This window comes from Palaemon carinicauda, chromosome 9 (genome assembly GCF_036898095.1).
Source record: "Palaemon carinicauda isolate YSFRI2023 chromosome 9, ASM3689809v2, whole genome shotgun sequence".
Lineage (NCBI taxonomy): Eukaryota > Metazoa > Arthropoda > Malacostraca > Decapoda > Palaemonidae > Palaemon > Palaemon carinicauda.
The window spans coordinates 139,589,700-139,609,728 of NC_090733.1; the positions used below are offsets into that span (position 1 = coordinate 139,589,700).

A 20,029-nucleotide genomic window follows, 5' to 3' on the forward strand; every position below is an offset into this window, starting at 1 on the left:
CGGGGTAGGAAGAAGCTCCGCCCGTATACCTCCACCCAGTTCCGGCAACAGCAGAGTAGTTCGTCTGTTTTCCGTCAGCCTCTTCCTCCATCTCCTGCTGCTCCTGCACAGCCTTCCACCTCTCGGGCTCCTTCATCGGACGACTATGTCACCGTTCTGCTCCCTAAGAGCCAGCTTCCCGGTGCCTCCACCACCTCTCCAGCCTTTAACCAGTCTTATGAGGCTCAAGGCTCTTCCCAGAGGTATAACAGAGGTAGAGGCTACCATCGTGGTTCAAACCAGAACAGAGGTAGAGGCAGATTCTTTCGCAAGGGAAAGAACTTCCGAGGCGGACGTGGAGGCAACTCCTCAAACCAATACTGAGGTACAGCAGGTAGGGGGGAGGCTCTATGCCTTCCGCAACAAATGGAGGTTCAGTCCCTGGGCTTTCAGTATCATCTCCAAGGGACTGGGGTGGAGTTGGATTCAAGGACCTCCACCTCCGAACAGATTTCATCAACATTCCACTCCGGACCTAGTCGAATTTGTCCAGGACCTGTTACAAAAGAACGCCATACAAGAAACGAAACACCTGAAGTTTCAAGGTCGGCTGTTCAGTGTCCCGAAGAAGGATTCGGACAAGAGAAGAGTGATTCTAGACCTATCCCTTCTCAACTTGTCCATTCAATGCGACAAGTTTCGAATGCTTACCGTCTCGCAGGTGCGGACCTTACTTCCCCGTGGGGCCGTCACCACCTCTATCGATCTTACAGACGCCTATTATCACGTCCCGATACCGAGACACTTCCGTCCGTATCTAGGCTTCCGCCTAGGGGACAAAAATTACTCCTTCAAGGTGATGCCCTTTGGGCTCAACATCGCCCCAAGGATCTTCACAAAGTTAGCAGAAGTTGCTGTTCAGGAACTCAGAAATCAAGGGATTCAAGTAGTAGCCTATCTGGACGACTGGCTCATTTGGTCAGACACCTCCCAAAATTGCCTAAAAGCCACTCACAGAGTCATCCAATACCTTCAATCTCTAGGCTTCCAGATCAACTTCAAGAAGTCCCGTCTTCTTCCGAAATCAAAGTTCCAATGGCTCGGCCTGCAATGGGATCTTATATCTCATACTCTGTGTCTTCCCAAACCCAAGAGGTTAGAGATTGCAATGAACACCAAACGCTTTCTCAAAGACAAAGTAAGTTCCAGACGACTCCAAGAGAGGATCCTAGGGTCCCTTCAATTTGCTTCAGTGACGGATCTACTTCTGAAGGCAAAATTGAAAGATATCAATCGTGTCTGGCGTTCGAGGGCGAACCGGAAGCTCCGGGACAGGAAAGTCCGCCTTCCTCCCATTCTCCGGGAAAGACTTCTACCTTGGACAAGGGCCAACAATCTGTCAAAGTCAGTTCCCCTTCGATTTCCGCCTCCGAAGTTAATCATTCACACAGACGCATCCCTATCAGGTTGGGGAGGCTATTCTCAGCTCAGGAAAGTTCAAGGTCTTTGGTCTCCCTTATTCCGCCAATTTCACATCAATGTGCTGGAGACCATGGCAGTTCTTCTAACCCTGAAACGTCTCGCTCCACCCAAGAGACAACACCTTCGTCTGGTTCTCGACAGCGAAGTGGTGGTCCGCTGCCTCAACAGAGGCGGATCAAAATCAGGGCCTCTGAACCATATTCTAGTAGCCATATTCTCCCTAGCAGCCTCGAACCGTTGGCATCTTTCAGCTGTCCACCTGGCGGGAGTCCGGAACGTAGTGGCAGACGCCTTGTCCCGGACCTCCCCTCTAGAATCGGAATGGTCACTCGATCTAAAGTCATTCCGGTGGATTCTCTCTCGGGTTCCGGGTCTCCAAGTGGATCTCTTCGCCACGGAGTCCAACCACAAATTGAGAGTATATGTGGCTCCCAATCTAGACCCTCAGGCCTACGCCACAGACGCTATGTCACAGAATTGGGACATCTGGGAAAGGATTTATCTCTTTCCCCCGGTGAATCTTTTACTGAAAGTCCTAGACAAGCTGAGATCCTTCAAGGGACGAGTAGCCTTGGTCGCACCCAACTGGCCCAAGAGCAATTGGTATCCTCTCCTGCGAGAGTTGAGACTACATCCTCACCCGATACCCAATCCGGTTCTGTCTCAGATAGTACAAACACGCGTTGTGTACGCTTTCTCAAACATTCAGAGCGCCCTAACTTTATGGACTTCATGAAGTTTGCGGCCATGCATGGTGCCAATATCGATCCTCAAAACACCCTGTTCCTAGAATCAGATAAACGGGATTCCACCATCCGCCAATATGATTCTGCGGTTAAAAAGTTGGCTAAATTTTTGATAGACTCAGATGTACACTGTATGAACTTGAACCTTACAGTCACTTTCTTTAGAACTTTATTAGAATCAGGTCTGGCAGCCAATACTATCACCACTATTAAATCTGCCTTGAAAAAGATATTCCTAGTGGGTTTTAACATAGACTTAACCGACTCTGTGTTAGCTTCAATTCCGAAAGCCTGTGCCAGACTGAAACCGGTTACTCGTCCTACCCTGGTTACCTGGTTCCTTAATGATGTACTCAAATTGGCTTCTGATACCATTAACAGTTCTTGTGATTACATTCCCCTTCTCAGGAAAACACTTTTCCTGGTGAGTTTGGCTTCCGGGGCAAGAATTTCTGAACTGGCAGCTTTGTCAAGAGACCCGGGTCATATTGAGTTCCTTCCTTCGGGAGAGGTCCTTCTTTCACCTAACTAATTCTTTTTAGCTAAGAACGAAGACCCTCAGAACAGATGGTCCTCCTGGAAAATTGTTCCCCTCACGCAAGATCCGTCTCTGTGCCCTGTTACTACTCTTAGGTCTTATTTATCCCGGACCTCCTCTAACTCCTCGGGGCCTCTATTCGTTAGAGAACAAGGCGGTACCATTACCATTAAAGGGATCAGGCAACAAATTTTGTATTTTATTAAACAAGCTAGCCCTGACTCTTTTCCTCTTGCACATGATATCAGAGCGGTTGCTACTTCGGTGAACTTTTTTCACCACATGAATTTTACGGATCTTTCCAGGTATACAGGGTGGAAGTCACCCTCAGTGTTCAAGAAACACTACCTTAAACATTTGGAAGCCCTTAAATTTCCTACAGTAGCTGCAGGGAGCGTAGTTACCCCCAGGTAACTCATATGTTAATTCCTTGTTATTTTATCTCTCCCCCTTACCTGCCTCATTTATACCCTATTTGTATTCGTTGGTTTCGCACCTGATTACTATTATTATATTTGTAAATTTTTGACTCCTGAGTATCTGTATATATCATCACTCACGGCATTATTATACCTTACCTTTTTTGGTCAATTGTTCTACCAAGTGGATTTATGTTCTTTTTAAGATACCCTTATAGCTGTTTTTGGCACTCATCTCTGATTAAAGCAACTTGTATTTCCCTTATGTTTATGTTTTTCCTTTATTTTGCAAGTTTGGTGACATTTCTCTTGTATATATTCACTGGCCGGCACAGGTTCAAGCCCAGAAAAGGGATTTTGACGTAGGAAAAATCTATTTCTGGGCGAGGGACCTGTGCCGCCCAGTGAACCCTCCCAGCTCCTCTCCCTTGGAGTCCCCAAACTTTGGGTGCTAAGGAGTTGGGTTCTGAGCGGATGCAGAGTTGCTGGTGCCGAGTGAGGTTGAACGGCTCTCCTCTATTGGGGTCTTTGTCGTGGATGAATCTAAATAGTGCGGGACCTCTGGATTATACGCCCAATTTTATACCGACACCAATAGGTGAGCGAGCTAGTTAACCTAGCACTCCTTTACATTTTTTCTCTGGTATATTTAGCAGTAAATTACCTAAGAATAAGTGCTAACAGGAGCTTATTCACTGGGCGGCACAGGTCCCTCGCCCAGAAATAGATTTTTCCTACGTCAAAATCCCTTAATAACAGTAAAAACTATGACATATTGGTGGTAAAACTTTTCTGCATTCATTGGTCTAAGCAGTGAGGTTATAAGAAAACAATACACGTGTGATAAAATGATTTAGCAATGTGAGAAAGTCCTGTTCATCCTCTGTTCTTTCAAGTAAATACAAAATTTTTAAGCCAATTAAGGGGAAAGTGATAAAAATTTTTATGGAAAGGAGTGAGATAGGAGTTAAGTATTTAGTCAGACTTGAATTACCCGTAGTAAATAAAATTGGGACGCTGTATTTCGAAGACGAGATGTGATGCTATTAAGCTTCCCGTCACATCGCTAAGAGCTCTACGTATTTGATACGTTCATTAAATTAATTCTGTTTTGATGTGTGAATACTTGTCTGCTCAATTCCTCCGACCCCTTTGATTGATAAACTGCTCCAAATTTGAAAAGTTTGTGATATTCTGAATATATTCTACGAGTTTTGTAGGCAGAAAACCTGAATAAACCAGGGGAGAATTCATCCCAAATAAACCAGCCGAGCGGAAAGCTTGAATTCGCCCATGAAGTGAGCAAAACAAAACAGTCGAGAGTACTGTACTGAACGCATCTCGTGTCGTACCACGTAAAGCAAAAGTCTACAGTAAAAACGTCGCTGAAGGTATAACCCTTCTTTATTATATGCTTTTCAGATGCTCATGAAAAGTGGGATGCCCTTCCGAGTATATGCTCCCGAAGGCAGGATTAAGAACTCGCAGTTTGCCCTCGAGACCGGCGCGAGCATTTTGCAGATGTACGAAAAAATGTTCGATCTTCCTTTTCCTCTGCCAAAGAGTGGTAAGTTATATCAACATTGAACGGGACACTGTGTTAGTTTAAGCTTTTTCATATTCAATGTTACGGGCTGTATGTTTCCCATAGATGTGTACGTATTGCGGTTAATGTTCGCTTGATCGACGTCAATGACTAGATGTCAGGGTGCCAGAAAACTCCTAGTTAATCATTCAGTAATGTTCTCTTAGTTGACCTAATTTTTATTTGTTCCAACACAAATTACTAAAAAAGAAAGAGTTGTCATATCAGCTTTTCAATTTTTTTCTAACAAATCATTAATGTTTACTGTACGTGTTTATCCTTGGATTTACTGAAATCACTTCAAATTTCAAGTTTCCTTTGATGTACAATATTTATATATAGTATTTATAAAATTATTCTGAAGAATTTGTTATTCAGTGAGACATTTTTTATATATTTCATTGAAAATATTAACCTCATGAGCAGTGGAGAAAATAGTTGTAGTGCTATTTGTAAGACAAACATTATACTGTATCTTCGAAATTCAAAATACTCGCAGACATGGCAGCTATCCCCGACTACTCCTCCGGGGCGACGGAGCACTGGGGCATCATAACGTTCCGGGAGACGAACATCTTCTTCAACGAGAACCAGAGCTCGGCCGCCAACAAGCAACGGGTGGCGTCCGTCGTCGCTCACGAGTTAGCCCATCAGTGGTTTGGAAATCTCGGTGAGTTTGGTTCGAGTCTTTTTCATCCAAATTGATGATTATTACTAGCTAGGCTACAACTGTAGTTGGAAAAGCAGAATGCTATAATGCCCTGTAGGACTCCAAAATGGAAAAATAGCCCAATGAGGAAAGGAGATAAGGAAACAGATAGAATAGTGGTCCTGAGTGTACCCTCAAACAAGTGAACTCTACCCCAAGACAGGTAAAACCATGGTACAGTGACTATGGCACTACCCAAGACAAGAGAACAATGGTTTGATTTTAGAGATTCCTCCTAGAAGAGCTGCTTACCATAGCTAAAGAATCTCTTCTACCCTTACCAAGTGGAAAGTAGCCACTGAACAATTTCAATTCAGTAGTTAAACCCTTGTGCGAAGAAGAATTGTTTGGTAATCTCATTGTTGTCAGACGTATGAGGACAGGGGAGAATGAGTAAATGATAGGCTAGACTATTTGGTGTAAGTTTAGGCAAAGGAGAAATGAGCTATAACCAAATAGGGACCCAGTACTGTATAGTACTATCTGGCTAGTTAAAGGACCCAATAACTCTCTTTTCAGTGATTGTGGAATGATCCTCCTATTCGGGCAGTTGAATTGGTGTTACTTCAGAAGTTCAAACTTCCAGTGAATGTTTTTAAGTTGAATAGACTGACATAAGTCTCTCTCCTTAGCATATATATGCCATATCTATTTTAACGTTGATCTTAGGATATTTTATGTTCTTTATTCATTACTTTTCATATTGTTTATTCATGTCATTTCCTATACTCAATGGGGTATTTTTCCTTGTTGGAGACATAGGGCTTATAGCATCTTGCTTTTCCAACTAGGGTTGTAGTTTAGCTAGCTATAACAATGATAATTTATTTATCAAAAGCTTATATTTTAAGATCATATACTGTACATATTAAGGTTGTGTAATGTTTATGTAAGAACAAAAATTAGATAATTGAAATAAACATTATATCGAATTTCTTACGCATTTCTCTCCCCGTTCAGTGACCCTAGAGTGGTGGAATGACCTCTGGCTGAACGAAGGTTTCGCGAGCTACGTGGAGTACAAAGGCGTCGACCATGTCTACCCTGAATGGCAAATGGTGAGGGCAGTGCATTTTATTTGTCGGTAATACGGTAATCCCTCTGTCGCTACCTCACTACATGGCGGATTTTATAAATATATGTAAATGTTTGTTGGAGGTTTCTCTTTATATTGTAAGTTTCGAGATTTTGAAGGGTATATGATTTTTATATTTTGAATATTTTGATTATTTTTTAGATAGTAATTTTTTGGCTTATAATAGCTTAAAATTATAAAGATACAGTATTAAAGAAATATGAAAAATGATAAAAATAATGGAAAAAATATACCGTAGATATTTGTATCTACTTCGTGGATCTTCAGTCGTCATGGTAGTCGAAAGATTACTGTAATTTGCAAGAATTCGTTCAGACCAGGACACGGAGGCCACTTTGCAGGTACCTCTTCGCAGAGCAGATGAAAGGATTGAAATAAAAATCTGAATGTGAAAAAAATTATCATTAATTAGCAGACGAGACAATATTTTTGTGAAGCAACTATCGAGGGATCCGGAGATGACGTGAGGGGTATCAACAGCCTTGGGGAAATGAAGCAATATTGCATAGTATCCCATCAATGAACAGATCGGAAGTCAGTAATATTATTATTATTATTGCTAAGCTACAACCCTAGTTGGTAAAGCAGGATGCTATAAGCCCACGGGCTCCTACAGGTCAAATAGGTCAGTGAGGAAAGGAAAAAGGGAAAATAAAATATTTCAGGAAGAGTAACAACATTAAAATAAATATTTCCTATATAAACTATGAAAACTTTAACAGCATAATAGGAAGAGAAATAAGATGGAAGAGTGTACTCGAGTGTACCCTCAAGCAAGAGAACTCTAAACCAAGGTGCAGAGGATATGGCACTACCCAAGACTAGAGAACTATGGTTTGATTTTGGAGTGTCCTTCTCCTAGAAGAGCTGCTTACCACAGCTAAAGAGTCTCTTCTACCCTTACCAAGAGGAAAGTGGCCACTGAACAATTACAGTGCAATAACCCCTTGAGTGAAGAAGAATCATTTTGTAATATCTGTTGTCAGGTGTATGAGGAAAGAGGAGAATATGTAAAGAATAGGCCAGACTATTCAGTGTATGTCCGTAGGCAAAGGGAAAATGAACTGTAACCAGAGAGAAGGATCCAATGTAGTACTGTCTGTCCAGTCAAAAGACCCCATAACTCTCTGGCGGTAGTACAGTATCTCAACCGGTGTCTGGTGCCTTGGCCAACCTACTGCCTTCAATGGAGGTAAAGAGCCTTTGAAAAAGTGTGGTCACAGAATATTGAGGCATGTTGGGCTAGAGGACTGTTATGTTAGTAATTAAAGGGACAGTGACAATGCCTTACCAGGACAATGACCTAGAGACTGAGCATATATACATATAATTAGCACCCAAGGCCCCTCTCCACCAAGCTAGGACCAAGGATGACCAGGTAGTTGGTGTTGATGACTCAAGCAGGTAGACCTATGGGCTCTTTAGCTCACAAGGATGGTGAGGTTGCAGACACTGCTAAAAACGATAGAGCTCTGGCTGGTCTTGAACCCGTCTTGATAGATATCCAGGCAGGGAAGCCTTGAATCAGAAAAGCTGTAAGTGTGAATGTGCGGGACGTAGACTAATAGAAGCCTTGAAAATCATGAGAAAAAAGTTATATAGAAATTCAGCAGAAATCGGAAGAGAGAAGTTGACTCGCGTATGACCCTGTAAAGAAGTACCGTAAGGATTTTATTACATACATACACGGAACACATGCATTGCCTTGCGCCTGTACATGCAGCTCCATGCCACTACTAAGTTTATTTTTTATATTGTATTCCTATTTGTAACTGCTCTGTTCATTGATGTCACTAGTAAATTTATTTTGCTTTGTTCAAGAAAGAGCCACAATGAATTTCTTGATAAGAAAACTACTTTTGTACATAACTCTGAGCTTTACTGCTTGTTTAGTTTTCAAACTATCTGTGATACCATGTCGGCAAACAGATGTGGTACCGATATTTAGTTAGCACCACCATTTTACAATTGGAACGAAAGAAATGTCTGATATTTGACTTAGAATATTCTGACATATAATTCAGTAATAAAAAGAAATACTATTATTAACCAATATTCCAAGAATAGTATCTTTTACTTTAATAATTTAACTCATAAGTATTTTTGAGTCCGCCAATAAGAATCTTCAAGTACTTAACAAAATTAAATCTGTTCTATACTATTCCACGTCTATGGCCTTATGATATCTACACTCTTTTGTCTGTGCTTACTTATTTTTATCTTTCATAGGACGCCCAGTTCCAGTGCGACGCTTTACTCTCCGTGATGGACATCGACTCCGCCCTCAGCTCGCATCCGATCGTCCAGACCGTGGGAAACAACGACCAGATTAACGCGATGTTCGACGCGATATCGTATCGGAAGGTTCGTGTCTCTTGTGTGCCGTTTGATAATTTTGTGATTGCAAACGTATTTTTACATAAGGAAAAATAATGTTGCTAGTCTATTTTTACATTGATTTGTCAAATTTGTATGTCATCTTACTGTTAAGATGCAAGATGTTTTACTTTTTACTATTTTGGGGAATTTAATCATAATTTTTCATATAAATGAATGCTAATATATTTCTGTACATTCTTGTCTTGTTGTTAAATCCTCAATCAAAAAGAATGTAGTCATATGCTGTAGATTCAATATCATAACTAGAATTAACTCTACAAAGAGTGCAATGCATAAAAAGTTGGCAGAAGCGAGATTGCCGTTGCCTTACGTACACCATGACTGAGGACACGAGAAGCATTTCACCTTGCGCAGAGCTGCGGAGATTAAAAGAATGACTTACGATCCTAGAGACAGGGATAGAGTTGCATCTTGAGGTTTATGGAAACAGATTGGGTATGAAGTTCCAGAGCACATTAAAAGAGTAGTTTCCATCGAGCAAATAAAGAATTCTGCTCCTATGTTCGGTACGTAAGTGAAATGTGTCTGTGAAATGGACAAACTGTGGCTTTACTCATCCAATTGCAGCAACTCAAAAGTGGACAGGAATGTAGCATACATACGCTGTCTCCCATTTTCATATTTCGCCTAAGTCTTCGGGCTTTGTCATCCTCTTTGCTACTATCCTCATAAGAAAATGTATTGATTATTTAGTTAATCACAGCTTTTTCAATATTAAACTTACCCGATAATCATGTAGCTGTCAACTCCGTTGCCCGACAGAATTCTATGGAGGGATACGCCAGCTATCACAATACTAGAAGGGGGTGTACTTACCAGCGCCACCTGTGGCCAGGTACTCAAGTACTTCTTGCTGACACCTCCTCAATTATTCCTCTGTCGTGCTTCCGGCAAGACGTTCTGGGATACGCTTATGGTCTTCGAGTTTATTCACGGATATTTGGTGAAGTATTCTCTCAGATTAACGGCTGTCGCTTTACTGGAAACCTTCTTATATTAGCTAGATAGCTTTTATATAGTCCTGATATAACGGTTAACGATTTTTGCTTGTTTTTGGAACCCCCTTTGGCTAACTCTTTGGATTACAAGATGTCTGACATTTCGCAAGCCCCCTCCCATAGACGATGTAGGTCTTGCAATAGGCGTATTCCGAAGGCCTCGGTAGATCCTCACACCGCTTGTTCTGACTGTAGGGACAGGCCCTGTCAGTTAGAAAATCGATGTGAGGAATGCGCCGGACTTTCGGAATTGGAATTTGTCCGTCTTTTAAAATATTCAACTAAGTTAGAGAGAGGTAGAGTTAGGAGGAGTTCTTCTCACTCTTCACTGTTTTCCTCACCTCATGATCCCCTACCTTTTCCTACCCCTGTAGTGGCTACCCCCGAACCTACTGTGTGCCCTCCGCCTGATATGTCAGTTGTTTTGCGTGCTATTCAGGCTTTAGGCGATAAAGTAGAGTCAGTGGTAAGTGACCATAAGTCTCTGATGGCCGAAGTTAAAGAACTGAAGGTCAAGAGTGCAGTGGGTGGAGTTAGTGCCAGTGCTGTGACGAGTGCTAGTGTCGGTGCAGTGCCAAGTGCTAGTGTTAGTGCCAGTGTGGTGCGTGAGGATTTTTCTGTGCGAGCCAGTCGTCCTCCCAGTCCGGGACCTCTTGCAAGCTCCCATGCCCAGGGGAGAAGCAATGTCGAAGGGCATAAGGGTTCGGCAGGCCTTGTTAGGCGCACAGAACTATCCTCGGTGGTTGCGGGCGTGTCTTCCAAAGACCGTCACTCCCACCTGCAGACGATTGAGCCCGTCTTATTCTCGTCCGCTGATCAACTGTCAGGGAAGAAACGTTGGTCTCAGGTCTCGAGACCGCTTAAACGTAGAGTCCAGTCCGCGAGTGCTCAGCCAGGTTGCAGTCATTGGCTCAGCTCTGACTCGCCTCAGTCATCTGTCGACTGTACTCCGCCCAAGAGGAGTAAGGTTCTGCCACAACAGAGCTCGACTGTTAAGGCTTTACCTCAGTCTACTATCGTTTCTGCCGATCCCAAGTGGACTCTGCTTCAGTCCATGCAAGCACAGCTTTCGGACTTGATGCGTGAGTGTCGGGCTGAGAGTGTTGCACCTCCGCCTCCGCCTACACTCCCTCCGCCTGTTCTCGCTCCGCCTGCGCTCGCCCCGCCTGCGCTCGCTCCGCCTGGTCGCAGCACCATCTGCCAGGCGTACGATGTTGAGCCACTTTCTGAGTTCGCTGTTCCCAGTGGTGTTCAGCCTCAGCCTTCTTTAAGGCAACCTTTACTTTGGGATCAGGAGGATTATTCCACTCTTCCTCCGCCTCCCCTTGCTGCTCCACCAGTGGTGCAACTCTCGGTTGAGGTACAACAACCTCTCCCGTCCATGAGTCAGTCTGCTCAGCCATCGCTGCAGCGAGCTCAACCCTCCTCAAGGCAAGCTCCTCTGCACCCTGGACTTGCGCCTCAGGAGCCTCAGCTTGCGAGAACTTTACCTTGTTCTGCGCAGCTGATAGCTCACTATGAAAACATATACAATAATATGATATATGAAAAAGACACAGATGTGATCTATCTAGATTTTGCAAAAGCCTTTGACAAGGTAGACCATAACATATTGGAGAAAAAAATGAGAAAGCATAATATTGTGGGAAAGATAGGAAAATGGGTAAAAGAATTCCTGCAAAACAGAAAACAGATAGTGGTTGCAAATGACGAGAAATCAGATGAAGCCCAGGTAATATCTGGTGTGCCCCAAGGTACGGTATTAGCTGCACTGCTATTTGTTATTATGATCTCAGACATAGACTGTGATGTTGAAAACTCCGTAGTGAGAAGTTTCGCCGATGACACAAGAATAAGTAGAGAAATTACTTGTGATGAAGATAGGAACTCACTACAAAGAGATCTAAACAAAATATATGAATGGGCGGAGATAAATAGGATGGTATTTAACTCCGATAAATTTGAATCAATAAATTATGGAAACAGAGAAGGAATGGTGTATGCATACAAGGGACCTAATAATGAGACAATCACAAACAAGGAAGCAATTAAAGACCTTGGTGTAATTTTAAATAGGAATATGTTATGCAACGACCAAATAGCAACACTGTTGGCTAAATGTAAAGCAAAAATGGGAATGTTATTCAGACACTTTAAAACAAGAAAAGCTGAACACATGATTATGCTTTACAAAACTTATGTGCGTAGTACACTCGAGTACTGCAATGTGATATGGTACCCACACTACCAAAAGGATATTGCGCAAATAGAGAGTGTACAAAGGTCCTATACTGCTAGAATAGAAGAAGTTAAGGACCTTGATTACTGGGAAAGACTGCAATTTTTAAAACTATACAGTCTAGAAAGGAGAAGAGAACGCTACATGATAATACAAGCATGGAAGCAAATAGAAGGAATTGCTGAAAACATCATGGAGCTTAAAGTATCAGAAAGAGCAAGCCGAGGTAGATTAATAGTGCCAAAAAGCATTCCAGGTAAACTGAGAAAGGCGCACAGGACATTAATCCACAACGCACCAGCATCGATAATGCAGCGACTATTTAATGTGCTGCCAGCTCATCTAAGAAACATATCAGGAGTGAGCGTAGATGCGTTTAAAAAGCAGCTCGATAAATACCTAAGATGCATCCCAGACCATCCAAGACTGGAAGATGCAAAATACACTGGAAGATGTATTAGCAACTCTCTGGTGGATATACGAGGTGCCTCACACTGAGGGACCTGGGGGAACCCAAACAAAAAATAAGGCAATAAGGCAATAAGCCTCAACCTCATCATGCTCCGCTCATATCACAGGAACAGGAACGTGCTACTCCGCCTCCGTCCTCCGCTCAGCAAGCGCAATCCTTGGGTTCAACCTCTCTTGCTAGGAGTCAACCTCCTCCACCCATGCGCCTTCCTTCTGCTTCGTCTGTTGTTCAGCCTTTGCAGTCTGAGCCTCAGGTTTTCCCTCAACAGTTACTGGAAGAGGAAACCACTGTTATTGTTCCTACCCGTTCTGACTCTGCGGTTCAGCATTCTTGTCCGATCTCTTCGCTACACTCTGGTGATGAGGTGTCGGATGATGAGGAGGCACACCTTGATCCCTCATCAGACGTGGACGAATCCAAGCTTTCTCCACAGTCTATTGATTTTCGTAAGGTCTTGGCTCTACTCAGGGAGATTTACCCAGACCACTTTGTCTCTGCTATTCCCCGCTCTCCGCCATCTGAGTTTTCGCTGGGCGTACAACAAGCTAAGTCCACCTATACTAAGCTTGTCCTAGCTAGATCCTCTAAGAGGGCTTTAAGGATCTTAGGGGAGTGGCTGCAGTCTAAACAACACCTTGGCAAGACTTCCTTCATGTTCCCTCCAACGAAGCTCACTTCGAAAGCGAGCGTTTGGTATGCCACAGGGGAAGCACCAGGCTTGGGAGTACCTGCCTCTGCCCAGGCTGACTTCTCAAGTCTGGTGGACTCGCCTCGGAGAACTGCTATGAGGCGCTCGAAGGTTTGTTGGACCTTCTCAGACCTGGATCACTTACTGAAAGGGATGTTCAGAGCATTTGAAATGTTCAACTTTCTCGACTGGTGCCTGGGGGCCCTCAGCAAGAAAACCTCTCCTGCGGACAAAGATTCTGCCATGCTATTAATGTCCTGCATGGATAAGGCCATCAGAGATGGATCGGGCGAGCTAGCGTCGATGTTTGTATCAGGGGTGTTGAAGAAAAGGGAACAACTGTGTACCTTCCTTTCCGCCAGCATTACACCTTGCCAACGGTCACAACTCCTTTTTGCTCCGCTCTCGAAGTTCCTCTTTCCCGAAGAGCTAGTTAAGGACTTGTCTGCTGCCCTGATACAAAAGGATACGCACGATCTTGTAGCCTCATCGGCTCGTAAGTCTAAGGTTGCCACCTCAGTCCCCAAGACTTATCGCTCCCCAGTGGCTGATACCCCTGCTACGAGGTTCATACCGCCCTTTCGTGGTAGAGCCCCCAGCCGAGGAAGCTCCCGTCCAGACTCTCACAGGAGCAAGTCTAGGAAAGGATCCAGGACATCTAAAGGAAAAAACTGACTCTCCGTTTCTCCAGACAACAGTAGGAGCCAGACTCAAGATCTTCTGGCGAGCCTGGGAGAAGAGAGGTGCAGACGCACAGTCTGTCAGTTGGCTGAGGAACGGTTACAGGATTCCATTCTGCCTCAAACCACCTCTGACCACATCGCCCATCAACCTCTCTCCCAACTACAAAGAAGAGGACAAGAGGCTAGCATTGCAACAGGAGGTGTCGCTACTTGTGCAGAAGAAGGCAGTGGTTATAGTCCGGGACCATCAATCCCCGGGCTTCTACAACCGTCTCTTTCTTGTGGCCAAGAAGACAGGAGGTTGGAGACCGGTGCTGGACGTCAGCTCTCTCAACGAGTATGTCACCAAGCAGACGTTCACGATGGAGACGACCAAGTCGGTCTTAGCAGCGGTCAGACAGGAGGACTGGATGGTCTCGTTGGACTTGAAAGATGCATACTTTCACGTTCCCATTCATCCAGACTCCCAACCTTTCCTGAGATTCGTTTTCGGAAAGGTTGTCTATCAGTTCCAAGCCCTGTGTTTTGGCCTAAGCACAGCTCCTATGGTCTTTACTCATCTGATGAGGAATGTAGCAAAATTCCTACACTTGTCGAACATCAGAGCCTCCCTCTACCTAGACGACTGGCTGTTGAGAGCCTCCACGAGTCGTCGTTGTCTGGAGAACCTCAATTGGACTTTAGACTTAATCAGAGACCTAGGTCTATTAGTCAATATAGAGAAATCTCAACTCATTCCCTCCCAATCCATTGTGTACCTGGGAATGGAGATTCGGAGTCAGGATTTTCGGGCTTTTCCATCGGCCCCCAGGATAAGCCAAGCCCTAGAGTGCATCATGAGCATGCTGAAGAGGAGCAATTGCTCAGTGAGACAGTGGATGAGTCTCACAGGGACCCTCTCATCACTGGCCCTGTTTGTCGAGCTAGGAAGACTCCACCTCCGCCCTCTTCAATTCCATCTTGCAGCTCATTGGGACAAGGGTTCGACTCTAGAAGCAGTCTCTATCCCTATCAACCAAGAGATGAAGACCACTCTCCTGTGGTGGAAGCACAACCTCCTTCTCAAGGAGGGTCTATCATTGGCCATTCAGACCCCCAATCTTCATCTCTTCTCAGATGCATCGGACTCGGGCTGGGGTGCAACCTTGGACGGACGGGAATGCTCGGGAATGTGGAACGAGGAACAAGGATTACTCCACATCAACTGCAAGGAACTGCTAGCAGTTCATCTAGCCCTGTTGAACTTCAAGTCCCTCCTGCTAGGCAAAGTGGTGGAGGTGAACTCAGACAACACCACAGCCTTGGCTTACATCTCCAAGCAAGGAGGGACCCATTCGAGGAGCCTTTACGAGATCGCAAGGGACCTCCTCATTTGGTCAAGAGGTCTAAACCTCACTCTGGTCACGAGGTTCATCCAGGGCGATATGAACGTTTCAGCAGATCGCCTAAGCAGAAGGAATCAGGTCATTCCCACGGAATGGACCCTCCACAAGAGTGTGTGCAACAGACTTTGGACCTTGTGGGGTCAACCTACCATAGATCTGTTTGCCACCTCCATAACCAAGAGACTTCCGCTGTATTGTTCCCCTGTTCCAGACCCTGCAGCAGTTCATGTGGATGCTTTTCTACTGAACTGGTCCCATCTCGACCTGTACGCATTCCCTCCGTTCAAGATAATAAACAAAGTTCTGCAGAAATTCGTCTCGCACGAAGGGACACGGCTGACGCTGGTTGCTCCCCTTTGGCCTGCAAGAGAATGGTTCACAGAGGTACTTCAATGGCTAGTCGACTTCCCCAGGACTCTACCTCTAAGAGTGGACCTTCTACGTCAACCTCACGTAGACAGGTTGCACCCAAACCTCCACGCTCTTCGGCTGACTGCCTTCAGACTGTCGAAAGATTCGCTAGAGCTAGAGGCTTTTCGAAGGAGGCAGCCAGTGCGATTGCCAGAGCTAGAAGAGTTTCCACTCGTAGAGTCTACCAGTCTAAGTGGGAGGTCTTCCGAAGCTGGTGTAGAGCCAATTCAATATCCTCTACCAATACCTCTGTGATCCAAATAGCTGACTTCCTTCTACATCTTAGGAATGAGAGATCCCTTTCAGCACCTACGATTAAAGGATATAGGAGCATGTTGGCTTCAGTTCTCCGCCACAGAGGTTTGGACCTGTCTTCCAACAAGGACCTTCAAGACATTCTCAAGTCTTTTGAGACGTCTAAAGAACGTCGTCTTTCCACTCCAGGCTGGAATCTAGACGTAGTCTTAAGGTTCCTTATGACATCTAGGTTCGAACCTCTCCAGTCAGCTTCCTTCAAGGACCTTACCCTCAAGACTCTTTTTCTCGTTTGCCTTGCAACAGCTAAGAGAGTCAGTGAGGTTCATGCCTTCAGCAAGAACATTGGTTTCACAACCGAATCTGCAACATGTTCTTTTCAGCTTGGATTCCTAGCAAAGAACGAGCTTCCTTCACGTCCTTGGCCTAGATCGTTCGAAATACCTAGCCTCTCCAACATGGTAGGTAACGAACTAGAGAGAGTTCTTTGCCCTGTCAGAGCTCTCAAATATTATCTTAAGAGGTCTAAACCTATTCGAGGACAGTCAGAAGCCTTATGGTGTGCCATCAAGAAACCCTCGAGACCCATGTCCAAGAATGGGCTTTCGTATTATATAAGGCTTCTGATCAGAGAAGCACATTCTCACTTAAAGGAGGAAGACCTTGCATTGCTGAAGGTAAGGACCCACGAAGTAAGAGCTGTAGCTACTTCGATGGCCTTTAATAAAAACCGTTCTCTGCAGAGCATAATGGATGCAACCTATTGGAGGAGCAAGTCAGTGTTTGCATCATTTTATCTGAAAGATGTCCAGTCTCTTTACGAGAACTGCTACACCCTGGGACCATTCGTAGCAGCGAGTGCAGTAGTAGGTGAGGGCTCAGCCACTACATTCCCTTAATCCCATAACCTTTTTTAACCTTTCTCTTGAATACTTTTATTGTTGTTTTTATGGTTGTTACGGTAGGCTAAGAAGCCTTCCGCATCCTTGGATTTGGCGGGTGGTCTATTCATTCTTGAGAAGCGCCTGGGTTAAAGGTTTGGTAGAGGTCCTTTAGTAGGGGTTGCAACCCCGTGTACTTTGGCACCTTTGGGTTGATTCAGCCTCCAAGAGGAACGCTGCGCTCAGTAAGGAAGACGAACTTTAAATAAAGAGGCAGAGTAACGGTTCTATTCGACTTCCTTACCAGGTACTTATTATTTCATTGTTATTTGAGATAACTGTTATATGAAATATGGGATACTTAGCTATCCTTTAATCTTGTACACTGGTTTTCACCCACCTCCCTGGGTGTGAATCAGCTACATGATTATCGGGTAAGTTTAATATTGAAAAATGTTATTTTTATTAATAAAATAAATTTTTGAATATACTTACCCGATAATCATGATTTAATCGACCCTCCCTTCCTCCCCAGAGAGAACCAGTGGACCGAGGAATAATTGAGGAGGTGTCAACAAGAAGTACTTGAGTACCTGGCCACAGGTGGCGCTGGTAAGTACACCCCCTTCTAGTATTGTGATAGCTGGCGTATCCCTCCATAGAATTCTGTCGGGCAACGGAGTTGACAGCTACATGATTATCGGGTAAGTATATTCAAAAATTTATTTTATTAATAAAAATAACATTTTTACTTTTAATTTTTCTTTTATCACTTTAGATAACATATTAGTTAGTCATCTTACAGTTGCGTAGCTATCTTTGAAGGAATATGATAATCGTTCAATTCTTTAGATCTCCACATCTGTGGAACATTGCATCCAACTACAATTGCAAATGTATGTTTCCTCTCAATGATTGTATGGCTATTTTTAATCCTTATAGACTCTTCTATCTTTACCAGAATCCAAAACACATGTACTGTATACTGTTTTTGATCCTCATATCCTCTTTGGCAAATACTGTACAGTACATCACATTAACAGTTATATCTTTACTGCAGTTGAAGATAAACTTCTCTAAAGAAATGTGCAAGAAGACTGAATTTCAGAAGATGAATACAGTAAGAATGTTTCAGGAGTTGGGTCTCTTCTTTCTGTACTTTATGTGCAATTGGTGAGAATTAAATCCTCGGATCTCTGGGAGTGTATGTTACCAAGTATTGTGAACTTCAAACGGTAGAATTTAAGCTCCTTGAGGTATTATAGCGATCAATCTTCCTGAGAATTTATTTGCTACGGTCTCAAATCGTGAGCCCATCGACAAGATTGCCGTAACCACCGGGCTTATAGAAGTCATTTCAGTTTCACTAGGGATGTGAAGAATGTGTCCCAATTTAGTCTTTCTTAATCAAATGTATTTTGTATTGCCTTTATTGATCATGTTAATTAAGTCGAATGAAATGCTACTTCTAGAGTGTTATTGGATCCTCTGACTGTCTATATATTACTATATTGGATCCTTCTCTCTGGTTACGGCACATTTTTCCTTTGCCTACACATACATGAAATAGTCTAGCCTATTCTTTACTCATTCTCCTCTGTCCTCATATACCTGACGACACAGATTATCAAACAATTCTTCTTCACTTAAGGGGTTAACTACTGCAGTGTAATTGTTCAGTGGCTACTTTCCTCTTGGTAAGGGTAGAAGAGACACTCTAGCTATGGTCAGCAGCTCTTCTAGGAGAAGGACACCCCAAAATCAAACCATTGTTCTCTAGTCTTGGGTAGTGCAATAGCCTCTGTACCATGGTCTTCCACTGTCTTGGGTTAGGATTCTCTTGCTTGAGGGGTCACTCACGCACGCTGTGTTTTCTTATTTTCTTTCCTCACTGGAATATTCTCCCTTATAGGGCTTATAGCATCCTGCTTTTCCAACTAGGGTTATATCTAAGCTATAAATCTTTTCTATATAATAAGAAAGTATCTGGCTATATAGATATATAAATATATGTATGTATTTCTTCCCCGTCCCTTGGGTAGTTAGGGAGAGGGATAGTCATATCCTTGTGAGAGGGCGTTCTGTGTGCGCATATCTATAAAAATATTTAGCCATTAAATGTGATGGGCCTCGCACACTAGCAATAATAATAATGTCCGATATTTATAATCTCTCAGTTCTCTTATTCTAAAATACTTTTCGTATATTTGACTGTCTTTTACGAAAGGTCTTTTAAAGAAAGGCATAGATTCGAAGCTCTGTATTCCAGGGGTCGTCCGTCCTGCGGATGCTGGAGGACTTCATGGGGGAGGCCTCCTTCCAGCGGGGCATCAACGCGTTCCTCAAGAAGTTCGAGTACGACAACGCCGTCACCAAGGATCTCTGGACAGAGCTGACGTCAGCCTGGGACGGTAAGGAGGAGGTAATTTCTGATCATTTTGGTTTCATCTTATAAATTAAGCTTCAAAGATTCTTATAATTTTTCAGTTTGTCTCCTGGATTTTGGAAAATCAATTTCTTTTTTTTTTTTAATGGAAGATTCGTAGCCAAGTCTTGCGATAGAATAACAATAGGTAATCTAAGTATATTGTTCCTTCATATTTGATGGAATTTTGAGATTGCTGTTTGATATACTGTACTGTATTCATATCGGGCTGAGAAAGATTCCTAAAATCAATCACTGTATACAATTTGAAGTATGATGATAATGTTTCACTGGTTTATTGAATACCACACTCTGAGGAAATCCACCCTGTCACAACATTACTGCATAGCGAGTAACCGAACAGTGTATGGAGAGATGCCATCAATGGTGGGAGGAACTACACGCAGGAACTCTCCGCTCAATACTGGAACTCCAGTGTCCAAATGTACATATTAGAATATTGTATAGAAATTATGAGAGTCAATTCATTCTTCACATTCATATCAAATTCATTATGAATGTGATATTGTTTTTACTCTAGGATGAGAAACTCTTCACGTTCTTGTCATTACGAATATGATTAATGTTCTACGTGCGGATCATCGTAAATAGATGCATATTGAAGCCTTGAATGTTTA

General features: G+C 43.5%; 1 protein-coding gene across 1 annotated transcript in view; it reads left to right on the plus strand.

The window, feature by feature from the left end:
• Window positions 1–20,029, plus strand: part of LOC137647193 (glutamyl aminopeptidase-like) — a 65,326-nt gene that overhangs the window by 34,852 nt on the left and 10,445 nt on the right. Inside the window, exons 6-10 of the mRNA XM_068380520.1 lie at window positions 4,587–4,731; window positions 5,249–5,419; window positions 6,419–6,516; window positions 8,784–8,918; window positions 19,236–19,388. Coding sequence (XP_068236621.1) covers window positions 4,587–4,731; window positions 5,249–5,419; window positions 6,419–6,516; window positions 8,784–8,918; window positions 19,236–19,388 — 702 coding nt within the window. The remainder of the gene's footprint in view (window positions 1–4,586; window positions 4,732–5,248; window positions 5,420–6,418; window positions 6,517–8,783; window positions 8,919–19,235; window positions 19,389–20,029) is intronic.